At 39.8% G+C, this 13,370-nt stretch overlaps 1 protein-coding gene across 2 annotated transcripts; it reads left to right on the top strand.

The window, feature by feature from the left end:
- The first annotated feature begins 4,207 nt into the window (after positions 1–4,207).
- On the top strand, positions 4,208–7,201 carry REG1B (regenerating islet-derived 1 beta). 2 transcript variants are annotated; one of them, XM_011946128.1, is made up of 6 exons: positions 4,216–4,239; positions 4,539–4,648; positions 5,265–5,377; positions 5,691–5,828; positions 6,624–6,735; positions 6,944–7,201. In XM_011946128.1, the coding sequence occupies exons 2-6, from the start codon at positions 4,585–4,587 to the stop codon at positions 7,009–7,011; spliced, it is 495 nt and encodes a 164-aa protein (XP_011801518.1). In that variant the 5' UTR covers positions 4,216–4,239; positions 4,539–4,584; the 3' UTR covers positions 7,012–7,201. The 2 variants fall into 2 exon arrangements, with proteins under 2 accessions (XP_011801517.1, XP_011801518.1); XM_011946127.1 differs by having other exon boundaries at positions 4,208–4,648; positions 5,265–5,381; positions 5,689–5,828.
- The last annotated feature ends 6,169 nt before the right edge of the window (positions 7,202–13,370 follow it).

Below are 13,370 nucleotides of genomic sequence, written 5' to 3'. Positions count from 1 at the left end.
AAGATCACTGAGGATCGAGAAAGAGGCCATCTGGGTAAACGTCCCAGTTATGTCAGACTTTGACCTGTCCTCACCTGGGGCTCAAGCCATTTTAGGCCTCAGCTATCCTGCACCCAAGCGCTCATTAAAATAGCATGTTGCTCTACACCATCTCCTGTTGTCTGTTGGAGCGCTCTCGGGGTTCGAACCGATACAAAAACCTTACAATGAGGACTCTAAAGAACAATTCCCATTTCCTTAAAAACACGTACACACACACACACACGCACATACACACAGGATTGTGATGATAGCGTGTGTAAAGGACAAATTAACTTGTAGGGTAAGGACTGGGTGCTTGATATCTTAAATGTATTTTTTTTTTTTTTTGAGCTTTCCTTATGCGGCCTCTGGCCATGGCCATGATCAATGGGCCTAATTGAAATTAGGCCTCAGAGAGTTAGACTGGTTGAATGTGGAAATAAATGAAGAGAAGGAAACTAGCAGGTTTCATTGAGCTAAGAAAATGACCCCGAAGTAAAACTTCTTGCCTTTGAATCTAGCTTCATCTAGCTTCAATATAGACAAACTGTTTGATCTTGGAGAAGTTACTTAGCTCTGCTCTTACCTTCAGTTTCTTCATATGTGATATATGTTTCCTAGTGGTACCCATATTACAAAGTTGTCATGTGGATTAAGTGGGTGCCTATTTGTCAAGCATTTGGAATAGTGCCTGGCATAGAGAGCACGTGATGAAAGTTTGTGTTACATAAACTGAAGCTTTCCCGTGAAGCAGAAGAGGCTAATTTATAAGGAATTTTCTTTACATCTGCACAATACAGCAGACCATGGAAAATCCTTGGTGCATTTGGTACTCCTTCAACTCCTTTCCTTTCCAGTCTAAAGTCTGCAGACAGGCTGTTATTCACATGCCTGCCAAGAGATTTAAACAAAAGAGAGATTCTCTCTCCATAGTAAGTCTCAAATCTGTTAAAAGGTGGAAAACAGGGAAGAGCAGATAGAAGATGGCCAATAGCACTAAAAATAAGCCAAAGCCTTGAAACTCTCTAGGCTTTATTGAGGTTTATCAAGACATTGCCCCCATTTGGAGATATACAAACACTAGATGTCCAGTTTACCCCTTTCCACCTATGTGAAGACTAACAGAGGAAATAGATAGGAAAGGCCTAAAATCAGCTTCTTAGAACTTTGTAAAACTAGTTCAGAGGATAAGACCTTCAGAATCCTGAGGACAAGGAGATAAATCTTAAAGGGCTAGAAAATATGGCTTCCTTGATAAAGGCATCACTTTGGAACCAAAGTGGCTGCCGGTAAATGTCCTCAATTTTACTACCTGGCATGTGGAATTTGGTCAGTCACATATGTGAGCAATAACGGTTAGTTATCTAAATGGGCATACAGCTATTGGGGCAATAAATATTTTATGAGAGTTGTATCAATTGTTATTTGTTTTAAAATGCTTTCATATCGGGCTAGCTACAATGTGTTTTATTATGTATTTGAAAGCGTTGGATCTTTTGTACCTTAAAAGTCATGGTCTATTTGAAGTCTTCTTGATGTAAAGAAAAACTCTCATTTAAAAAATTACCACAAAAAATTTTTTTGTGTTAATTTAAAAAAATTGGCCCAACACAGTGGCTCCTGCCTATAATCCCAGCACTTTTGGAGGCTGAGGCAGGCAGATTGCTTGAGCCCAGGAGTTTGAGACCAGCCTGGGCAACATAGTAAAACCCTGTCTCCTCTGAAAATACAAAAATTAGCCTGGCATGGAGGTGTGCGCCTGTACTCCCAACTACTCAGGAGGCTGAGGCCGGAGAACAGTTGAGCCCAGGGGCTCAAGACTGATGGGAGCCATGACTGAGCCGCTGCACTCTAGCCTGTGTGACAAAGAGATACCCTGTCTCAAAAATAATGATAATAATAACCATAATAATCATAATAATTGCTTGTTTGATTTTGGCAAGATAAACTCATGGTAACAAGCATACTATACTTCTCTCTTCTTCATCCCTTTCTAACTCTAAATAATATGATTGAAATTCTTACTTATAGAAAAAAAACCTCACATCTTTGTCTGGTTATAAGCTTTTAAGAAAACATAATTATTTTTAGAAAATGCTGAAATAAATTGGAAGAGTTTGACAAACACTTTTGAACCTGTTAGACTAAACAATATTAACCTCTGTCATCTATGTTTAAAATGATTATTTTAAAGAAATTAAGTTATATACTCACCAGGAAAACAGTAATGTAGACAGTAAAATGTTTCCTCTTCAAAGTTTCCATTCTTGTTAAAGAATAAATCATAAGTGTTAGAAATAATAGTTTATTTTAAAGATGAACTTCCCTCAAGCCCCCTTGCTTTATGCTAATAACTTTGTTAAGCCCTATCTATCTTATACAGCTATTAAACATGCTTGTCAGGCACGTAGTACATTCCATGTCCTTGTACCTTAACCAAGATATTTGTGTTGGATGTGCTCATAGGTATGTCCCAGTTCACAGCCTATGCCCCTTCCTTATTTGGAAAAATTTTTATTTTTGTAACTATTTTTAAAAGTTTTAAATTATTAGCCAATCAGATTGTAATTTAGATTGTGAGGTCTGACTGTAGCCAATGGAGACAGGACACAGCAATAGGGACCTCATGCGTAAGGAATAAATATTCTGGTGTCTCTTTATTCTGTGTATGCCTTTGCCATTGTTCCATCTGTGAGGGGCATCCTTTCTGCAGAAAGTAAAAATTGCCTCACTGAGAGAACTTTTTGTTTGAATGCTGATTTTTTCTTGCAGAACTGAGGAACAAACATTTTGCATTTCTGACAAGTATGAAAATATTTTGTATAGTGTTTTATTATGGATTTATTTTACTTTAAACTACATGTGAATAGATAAAGAAACAATATAAAGAATTAGCCCTTTAAAGCACATATAAATATTATTAGTTTGTAAATTTTTGCAACTGACTTTTAAAATTCTTTTTAAGTTTGTATATGCATTTGAAAATGACCTCATGTTTATATAAAGATATTAACTTATTTAATTTAACTCCTGTTAGTATTTCAAAATATATTATTTAGTCATTTATCACAATTGATATAGCCATCTCTATTTCTGTGAACATTTTGGTTAGTCTTTCAACTCAAGTTTAAATTCCAGATTTGCTGTGGCTCCCTGAATCTGAATGGATATTTAATGGGAATTTCAGTAAGTGTTTAATTTCCATCACTATCTGTAACTTCACAACAACAGATAATTGACTTCAAACCAACAACTTCATATTCCACTACTTTGAGCTTACTTAGGCATCACCTCCCTGTAGTTCCCACCTGCTTGGACTTTGAGAACATCCATATCCTGCTAGCTACTTATACTCAAACCTTGCTGGAAATGCTGGTTTAAATTTACATAACTACTGAACCTTGTGATATGGTGTGGCTCTGTGTCCCCACCCAAATCTCATCTCAAATTGTAATCCTCATAATCCCCATGCGTGGATGGAGGAACCTAGGGGGAGGCAACTGGATCACAGGAGTAGTTTCCCCCATGCTGTTCTCATGATAGTGAGTGCATTCTCACAAGATCTGATGGTTTTATAAAGGGCTCTTCCCTCTTCACTCTCTCAGGAAAGTCTGTGAGTCAATTAAACAGTGAGTCAATTAAACCTCTTTCTTTTTTAAGTTACCCAGTCTCTGGTAGTATAGCAGTGTGAAAATGGACTAATACACCTTGCCTTCTGAAGTAGGTTTGAGAGCTTCCTGAGCCTGAAAGGGAATGGAGAAATGACTTAAAGCCACCAGCTAATTGGGCTTAATCATTTGCACTCAGTTGACTCTTCCCCTACCCCTACCCACGTCTAAACCAAAGAAAGGATCACCCCATATTTACATAGCACAAAGAAATCTACTCTTCCGCTCTTTCTAGGATGGCTAAAGGCCATAAGAACTGGACACGTGGATGCTGTGGAGGAAGGACAAAGCCCAACATCAACTTGGACAGTTTGCTAACCTGTTTATGGTAAGTTGATATCATTTGTGACCACTCCTAATGTGTGTCAGTAATAAGCTATTCCTGATGCCAGAATCTCTTACTGTTAGTGCCCTTCGTAGGCCTTCTGACCCTTACTCCTTGCTCCACCCACTGTTTATATCATATGGTTTTCTCTCAGACCCTAATATAAAGCTCCTAGTCTGTCTGACCTGACAAGCTACCTCAAGTGGACAAGGCACTTACCAACAGGTAAGGGGGCATTACAGGAGAAGAGCATGTCTAACATGGGATTTTCTCTTCATTTTGAGGTAGATACAGGGTGATTTTTCTGAATAAAAGATCCCGGTAGTAATGAAGCTTAAGCAAAACCAAACCTGATTTTGGGTAATTTGGCATCTGTTATCCCCAAACCAAAAGAGAAATATCTGGGAGTGTAGCTATCTCAGTGGACCTTCCTGGTCACAGGAATTTCAAGAGGAGAGGATGTTAGGAAGATAATAGGGACTCTGCTCTCTTCTTCAAACCCTCTTCCCTGTGTTCTCCTACAGAGATTGCTGATTTGCTCCTTAAACAAGAGATTCACTGCTGCTCAGCATGGCTCAGACCAACACACACTTCATGCTGATCTCCTGCCTGATGTTCCTGTCTCTGAGCCAAGGTGAATTTTTTTCCCCCAGACCTCCCACAACCCCAGCTCTGAAGTCTTCCCTCCATCCTCATGTATAGGGTTCACTTGAAAAAAAGCAGAGCCAACATCAGGGGTTGTTTTATGTTGTTCAGTGATCATCATGGCTGATCTCATCCCATTCAAAAACACCCTCATTTCATTCATGAGTTTGAGGCAGAATTTAATAGGACTACTTATAGGTGACCATTGTGGTTGAGTTTATCCGATTGAATCTATATGTGATGGCAGTTGGATGTTTTTATGTAGTCATTGATAGGATGGAGAGCTAAGGCAAACATGTGCAGGGAAATCAAGAGAAACTTGAGAAAGGTGGAAGACTGGGTCTTTAAAGGCAGAAGCCTGAGCCTCAGAAATAAAAGGGAAAACAAGGACACATTTCTTTAGCCTATTCATTGTGAGCTCTTGTCTTGAGCAGAGGAAACTAGAAAAAAAAAGAGATAGGATGCAGGGGGCAGAGGTGAGGAGTCACTCCAGTACACACTGTATCAGTATGTTCTTATAAAGGAAACTGAGAAGTCCCTAATTCACCTTCCAGCCTTTTCCTTCCCCTGAGAGTCTTTCTTAATTATCTCTTTTTTTCCCCCAGGCCAGGAGACTCAGACAGAGGTGCCTAATCCCCGAATCAGCTGCCCAGAAGGCACCAATGCCTATCGCTCCTACTGCTACTACTTTAATGAAGACCCTGAGACCTGGGTTGATGCAGATATGAGTGAGGACAGCAGCAGGGAAAGGGAGGCTCATGAAGGTAGTGGCAGCTCCTAATTTGCAGTGTGTTCTGTGGCTGCAATGAGATAAGATTGATCCCTTCCCTATTCCACCACTGGTCCAAAACTTCCCAATCTACTTTATCACATTATTTAACACATTCCCAGCACAGAGATACTGGTGGTCAGTGACAGCATCATCAGGGACATTTCGGTGCTGTCCTTTTTCTGTTACATCCTCTGCAAGGTCTCAGTAGATCCTTCACACCTTCCTCCTCCACTGAGTGCTCCATTTTCTTCACCTACAGCTCTACTGCCAGAACATGAATTCAGGCAACCTGGTATCTGTGCTCACCCAGGCGGAGGGTGCCTTCGTGGCCTCACTGATTAAGGAGAGTAGCACTGGTGACAGAAATGTCTGGATTGGCCTCCATGACCCCAAAAAGGTCAGTCTGCAACCTCCTCTATCTCCTTATAAACATTTTTGAGACGTAAGAGGGATGTTTAAGGTCTGGCACCTCCAGCGCCAACTTTTATCTTTTTGTTTTTTTAAATAAAAGAAACCTCCTTATAGATCCTATAATGTATGAGTTGTGAAGTTCAGTGTAGGTAGTTAGAGACATGAGCTGAGGCTGAATTTTCTGGGCTCCTGGGAATTCATGTGCACAGTCAATGTGTCAACTTCTAGAAATGCATCTTTATGTACAACTTCCTCCCTATTTTGCTATTGTCTGTCTTGGAAGAGGTCCCTCTGTAGGCTGTATAGGAAAAGAGTAGTGGGGGAGAATCTACTGCTGGCATTTGTTATACATTTTATACAAATGTATAAAACTGTACAGTTTAAACTAAATAATATATCACACTTATAGTGTTAAACTAAATAATATATCAACAACTACTCTACAGCCAATGTTATGTTTGATATGAGAGTTCTGAGCTTCAGGAAAAAAAATCAGGAACCATTCTCTATAATGGGTTTTTATGGGTCTCTGTATCAAACTCTGAACACTTATTATTTGCTGGAAGAGGAGGAGGAATTTGGACATTCCAGAGAAGGAGCAAAAGCAGAGGAAATAATACAATGTTCATGGTGACAACAATGATGATTCTTTCTGCTATATATTGGCCTGTTTCTGAGTGTGCACACAGGCCTGGTTATTCTATTGATTTTTGAGTGACCATGGCCCCTGTTCTGGCCCTTCTCCACCCCATGGCCCCTGTTCTGGCCCTTCTCCACCTAGAACCGCCGCTGGCACTGGAGCAGTGGGTCCCTGGTCTCCTACAAATCCTGGGACATTGAAGGCCCAAGCAGTGCTAATGCTGGCTACTGTGCAAGCCTGACTTCATGCTCAGGTGAGAGGCAGACAATCTATCCACCTGTTGCCATTTCCCTCCCGCTTTTCTCTGGGGATGAACATGGGAACTGGGATAGAGGAAAGGTGAGCTCCTTATCTGGAAAATAAAGGAACATTTCCTCCTGTTTTTTGTTCTGAGTCCCAGGAAGAGGAGGGGCTACCTTCCTTCTGATCCTCTCTGTCTGACTCTTCTCATTGTACTATAGGATTCAAGAAATGGAAGGATGAATCTTGTGAGAAGAAGTTCTCCTTTGTTTGCAAGTTCAAAAACTAGAGGCAGCTGAAAAATGGATGTCTAGAACCACTCCTGCAATTACTACGAAGTCAAAAATTAAACTAGACTATTTCTCCAACTCAGTTCAGACCATCTCCTTCCTAATGAGTTTGCATTGCTGATCTTCAGTACCTTTACCTGTCCCAGTCTTTAGAGCCCTGAAAAATAAAAACAAACATATTTTTCTCCATTGTTCTGTCTTCTGCATTTGCTCTTTCTACAGCCCATGCTTGGGTGGTTGGGGTGGGAATGATTGTCACACTCCAGAGCTTGCCCTGGCCCCTCCGCCTGTTACAACCCCACTCACATTTTATGTATGTCAGGCTTATGAACATGTGGTGGCCTTGTTTATGACAAGATAAAAAGATGAAGATTTTATCTGCAACACATGTTAGCATGAACCTAGTGTGAGTTACACAAATAACTAAATTGTTGATCCAGTCTGACTGGAGTATTTGATATTCCAAAAGAATTCGCATAGTTGGAGTCTGAGGAGAACACATCTGTTCTCGGTTATGCAATTTGAAGTCAGGACTGAAGTGATAAAATTAAGGAGAATTGTCAGGTCTACAGTCCTGAGTGCATTAGTGGTACATTTTTGGAGGCCAGCCTGCAAAGTTTGTTAAATGCTACTCCTTGGATGAATGAATAAGTGAATGATCAATTATGTAAATTAAATATACAGGCATACTTAATTGTCTCTTTAAATATCCTAACTCTCAATAAAGTCAAATTCTGAAATATTACTCTTAGGACTTTCACAAATTAATTGTGCAGGGACACAATTCAGCCCATAACATCAATCATATCAATAATAGAGTTAAATGTGATTTGATAACAAAGGAAACAAATTGTCAGCCTGGATTAAAGTAACAACAATGAAAACACGATTCAACTGTGTGCTATGTATGAGAGACATGAGTTAGATTAAGTCACAAATAATTTGAAAATAAAAGGAAGGAAATAAACATATTTTGCAAACAGAAACTATAAGAACACTAGTTTTTGTACTGTTCCTCAGTGTAATGCCTGTATGAGATTGCTGAATTTCTACCCTGTCCTAACTCTGCTTATCTTTAAGAAACAGAATGCCTGTGGTCAAAAGTTTCCTTTATAACCAGTCCAGCTGAGACTGGTTAGAATCAAGATCACCATCAAAGGACCTCAGAAAAATATCGGGTTCATTATGATCTCATTTCCATGCTAAATGACACTCATACCAGCACAATGACAGTTGACAATCACCATGACAATGGCCAGAAGAAACAATAAAGGTACAAAAAGGAAGGCACACTCCGATTCCAGGAAGTTCACAACCTATTTCCAGAAAAGACATGAATATTCCTCCCTTTGTTTTTAATGCCCAGTCTTTTCATTAGAGAAACCGTATATTTTAACCCCTTTACGCCTAACTAGCAGAGAAGCCAATTTGTGAGTCATGTTCCTGCTTCTTAATTCCATGGCCATCAAATAATCCTGCAGTGCTTGACACTCACTTTCTGTTTCAAGTATTGGCTTTGTGACACCAAATAGGGAAGATTCCATCTTTGGGGGGACTTGTTTTGCCTGCAACAATACTAATATCAGACATATTTGACTTTAAAGCAAACAATGTTACTTGAGAAGAAAAGGAGGATTTTATAATAATAAAGTAGTTAATCCTTCAGGAAGATGTCTCAAAATACCTGAAACAGGTGGAATCCACCGCAGTGTGACAAAGCCGCTATAACCAGACTGTCCCTTTGGATTCCTCCTCTCTGGGGAGGACATCTCTGAAAGAAAGGCAGCAGCCACAGTCAGGGGCTTATAGAAAACTCCCATCTCCCTGGGACAGAGCACCTGGGAGAAGGGGTGGTTGTGGGCCAAACTTCAGCAGACTTAGCTGTTCTTATCTGCTGACTCTGAAGAGAGCAGCAGGTCTCCCAGCGCAGCATTCAAGCTCTGCTAAGGGACATATTGCCTCCTCAAGTGGGTCTCTTACTCCAGTGCCTACTGACCGGGAGATACCTCCCAGGAGGAGTCAACAGACACCTCATACAGGAAAGCTCCAGCTGGCATCTGGCAGGTGCCTCTCTGGGACAAAGCTTCCAGAGGAAGGAACAGGCAACAATATTTGCTGTTCTGCAGCCTCTGCTGGTAAGATATAGGCAAACAGGGTCTGGAGTGGACCTCCAATAAACTCCAGCAGACCTGCAGAAGAGGGGCCTGACTCTTAGAAGGAAAACTAGCAAACAGAAAGCAATAGCATCAATATCAACTAAAAGGACACCCAGGAAAATCACCATCTGAAGATCACCAACATTAAAGACTAAAGATAGATAAATTCATAAAGATGAGAAAAAAAGCATTGTGAAATGGATGAAAATTCCAAAAACCAGAAAGCCTCTTCTCCTCCAAAGGACCACAACTCCTCACCAGCAAGGAAACAAAACTGGATAGACAATGAGTCTAACGAATTGACAGAAGTAGGTTTCAGAAGGTGGGTAATAACAAACTCCTCTGAGCTAAAGGAGCATGTTCTAACCCAATGCAAGGAAGCTAAGAACCTTAATAAAAGGTTACAGGAACTGGTAACTAGAATAACTAGTTTAGAGAAGGACATAAATGACCTGATGGAGCTGAAAAACACAGCATGAGAACTTGATGAAGTATATGCAAGTATCAATAATTGAATCAATCAAGCAGAAGAAAGGATATCAGAGATTGAAGATCAACTTAATGAAGTAAAGCTTGAAGACAAGATTAGAGAACAAAGAATGAAAATGAATGAACAAAGCCTCTGAGAAATATGGGACTATGTGAAAAGACCAAATCTACGTTTGATTGGTGTACCTGAAAGTGACAGAGAGAATGGAGCCAAATTGGAAAACATACTTCAGGATATTATCGAGGAGAACTTTCCCAACCTAGTCAGAGAGGTCAACATTCAAATTCAGAAAACAGAAGATGGTAAAGATATTCCTCAAGAAGAGCAACCCCAAGACACATAACTGTTGGACTAACCAAGGTTCAAATGAAGGAAAAAATGTTAAGGGCAGCCAGAGAAAAAGGCCAGGTTACCCACAAAGGGAAGCCCATCAGACTAACAGAGGATCTCTCTGCAGAAACCCTATGAGCCAGAAGAGAGTGGGGGCCAGTATGCAACATTCTTAAGAAAAGAATTTTCAACCCAGAATTTCATATCCAGTCAAACTAAGCTTCATAAGCAAAGGAGAAATAAAGTCCTTTACAGACAAGCAAATGCCGAGGGATTTTGTCACCACCAGGCCTACCTTACAAGAGCTCCTGAAGGAAGCACTAAATATGGAAAGGAGAACCAGTACTAGCCACTGCAAAAACATACCAAGATGCAAAGACCATCAACACTATGAAGAAACCGCATCGACTAATGGGCAAAATAACCAGCTAGCATCATAATGACAGGATCAAATTCACACATAACAATGTTAGCCTTAAATGTAAATGGGCTAAATGTCACAATTAAAAGAGACAGACTGGTAAATTGGATAGAGTCAAGACCCATCTGTTTGCTGTATTCAGGAGACCCGTCTCATCTGCAAAGACACACATAGGCTCAAAATAAAGGGATGGAGGAATATTTAAACAGGGGTTGCAATTCTCATCTCTGATAAAACAGACTTTAAACTAACAAATATAAAAAAAAGACAAAGAAGGGCATTACATAATGGCAAAGGGATCAATGCAACAAGAAGAGCTAACTATCCTAAATATATATGCACCCAATACAGGAGCACCCAGATCCATCAAGCAAGTTCTTAGAGACCTACAAAGAGACTTAGACTCTCACACAATAATTGTGGGAGACTTTAACACCCCACTGTCAATATTAGATAGATCAACCAGACAGAATACTAACAAGGATATTCAGGACTTGAACTCAGATCTGAACGAAGTGGACCTATTAGACGTGTAGAGAACTCTCCACCCCAAATCAACAGAATATGCATTCTTCTCAGCACCACATCACACTTATTCTAAAAATGACCACATAATTGGAAGGAAAACACTGCTCAGCAAATGCAAAAGAATGGAAATCATAACAGCTTCTCAGACCATAATGCAATCAAATTAGAAGTCAGGATTAAGAAACTCACTCAAAACTGCACAACTACATGGAAACTGAACAACCTTGATCTTGAATGACTACTAGGTAAATAATGAAATTCAGGCAGAAATAAATAAATTCTTTGAAACCAATGAGAAGAAAGACACAATGTACCAGAATCTCTGGGACACAGCTAAAGCAGTCTTTACAGGGAAATTTATAGCACTAAATGCCAATAGGAGAAAGCGAAAAAGATCTAAAATTGGCCGGGCACGGTGGCTCAAGCCTGTAATCCCAGCACTTTGGGAGGCCGAGACGGGCAGATCACGAGGTCAAGAAATTGAGACCACCCTGGCACGGTGAAACCCCGTCTCTACTAAAAATACAAAAAACTAGCCGGGTGAGGTGCCGGGCACCTGTAGTCCCAGCTACTCCGGAGGCTGAGGCAGGAGAATGGCGTAAACCCGGGAGGCGGAGCTTGCAGTGAGCTGAGATCTGGCCACTGCACTCCAGCCTGGGCGACAGAGCCAGACTCTGTCTCAAAAAAAAAAAAAAAAAAAAAGATCTAAAATTGACACCCTAACACCACAATTAAAAGAACTAGAGAAGCAAGAGCAAATCATAAGAGCAATTCAAGAGCAAATTCAAAAGCCAGCAGAAGACAGGAAATTGAGATCAGAGCAGAACTGAAGGAGATAGAGACACAAAAAACCCTTCAAAAAATCAATGAATCCAGGAGCTGGTTTTTTGAGAAAATTAAGAAAATCAATAGACCTCTAACCAGTCTAACAAAGATGAGAAGAGAGAAGAATCAAATAGACACAATAAAAAATGATAAAGGGGAGATCACCACTGATCCCACAGAAATACAAACTACCATCAGAGAATACTACAAACACCTCTACACAAATAAACTAGAAAATCTAGAAGAAATGGATAAATTCCTGGACACATACACCCTCCCAAGAGTAAACCAAAAAGAAGTCAAATCCCTGAATAGACCAATAACAAATTCTGAAATTGAGGCAGTAATTAATAGCTTACCAACCAAAAAAATCACAGGACCAGATGGATTCACAGCCGAATTCTAACAGAGGTATAAAGAAGAGCTGATACTATTCCTTCTGAAATTATTCCAAGCAATATAAAAAGAGAGGCTATTCCCTAACTCATTTTATGAGGTCAGCATCATCCTGATACCCAAACCTGGCAGAGACACAACAAAATAAAGAAAATTTCAGGCCAATGTCCCTAATGAACATCGATGCAAAAATCTTCAATAAAATACTGGCAAACCGAATCCAGCAGCACATCAAAAAGCTTATCCACCACGATCAAGTCAGCTTCATCCCCGAGATGCAAGGTTGGTTTAACATACACAAATCAATAAATGTACTCCAACACATAAACAGAATCAATGACAAAAACCACATGATTATCTCAATAGGTGCAGAAAAGGCCTTTGATAAAATTCGACATCACTTCATGCTAAAAACACTCAATAAACTAGATATTGAGGAACCATATCTCAAAACAATAAGAGCTATTTATGACAAAACTACAGCCAATATCATACTGAATGAGCAAAAACTGAAAGCATTTCTTTTGAAAACCGGCACAAGACAAGGATACCCTCTCACCACTCCTTTTCAACACAGTGTTGGAAGTTCTGGCCAGGGCAATCAGGCAAGAGAAAGAATAAGGGTATTAAAATAGGAAGAGAGGAAGTCAAATTGTCTCTGTTTGAAGATGACGTGATTGTATATTTAGGAAACCCCATTGTCTCAGCCCAAAAACTCCTTAAGCTGATAAGCAATTTCAGCAAAATCTGAGGATACAAAATCAGTGTGCAAAAATCACAAGCATTTCTATACATCAATAATAGACAAACGGTCAAATCAGAGTGAACTCCCAATCACAATTGCTACAAAGAGAATAAAATATCTAGGAATAAAACTTACAAGGTATGTGAAGGACCTCTTCAAGGTGAACTACAAATCACTGCTCAATGAAATAAGAGAGGACACAAACAAATGGAAAAACATTCCACGTTCATGGTTAGGAAGAATCAATATTGTGAAAATGGCCATAATGCCCAAAGTAATTTATAGATTCAGTGCCATTCCCATCAAGCTTCCTTTGACTTTCTTCACAGAATTAGAAAAAACTACTTTAAATTTCATATGGAATAACAACAACAAAAAAGCCTGCATAGCCAAGACAATCCTAAGCAAAAAGAACAAAGCTGGAGGCATCAGACTACCTGACTTCAAACTATACTACAAGGCTACAG

The sequence above is a fragment of the Colobus angolensis genome, unplaced genomic scaffold (genome assembly GCF_000951035.1).
Source record: "Colobus angolensis palliatus isolate OR3802 unplaced genomic scaffold, Cang.pa_1.0 Scaffold249, whole genome shotgun sequence".
Classification (NCBI taxonomy): Eukaryota; Metazoa; Chordata; class Mammalia; order Primates; family Cercopithecidae; genus Colobus; species Colobus angolensis.
The sequence above is the reverse complement of the archived record's forward strand: the minus strand, read 5'-3'. Positions and strand labels throughout refer to the sequence as shown.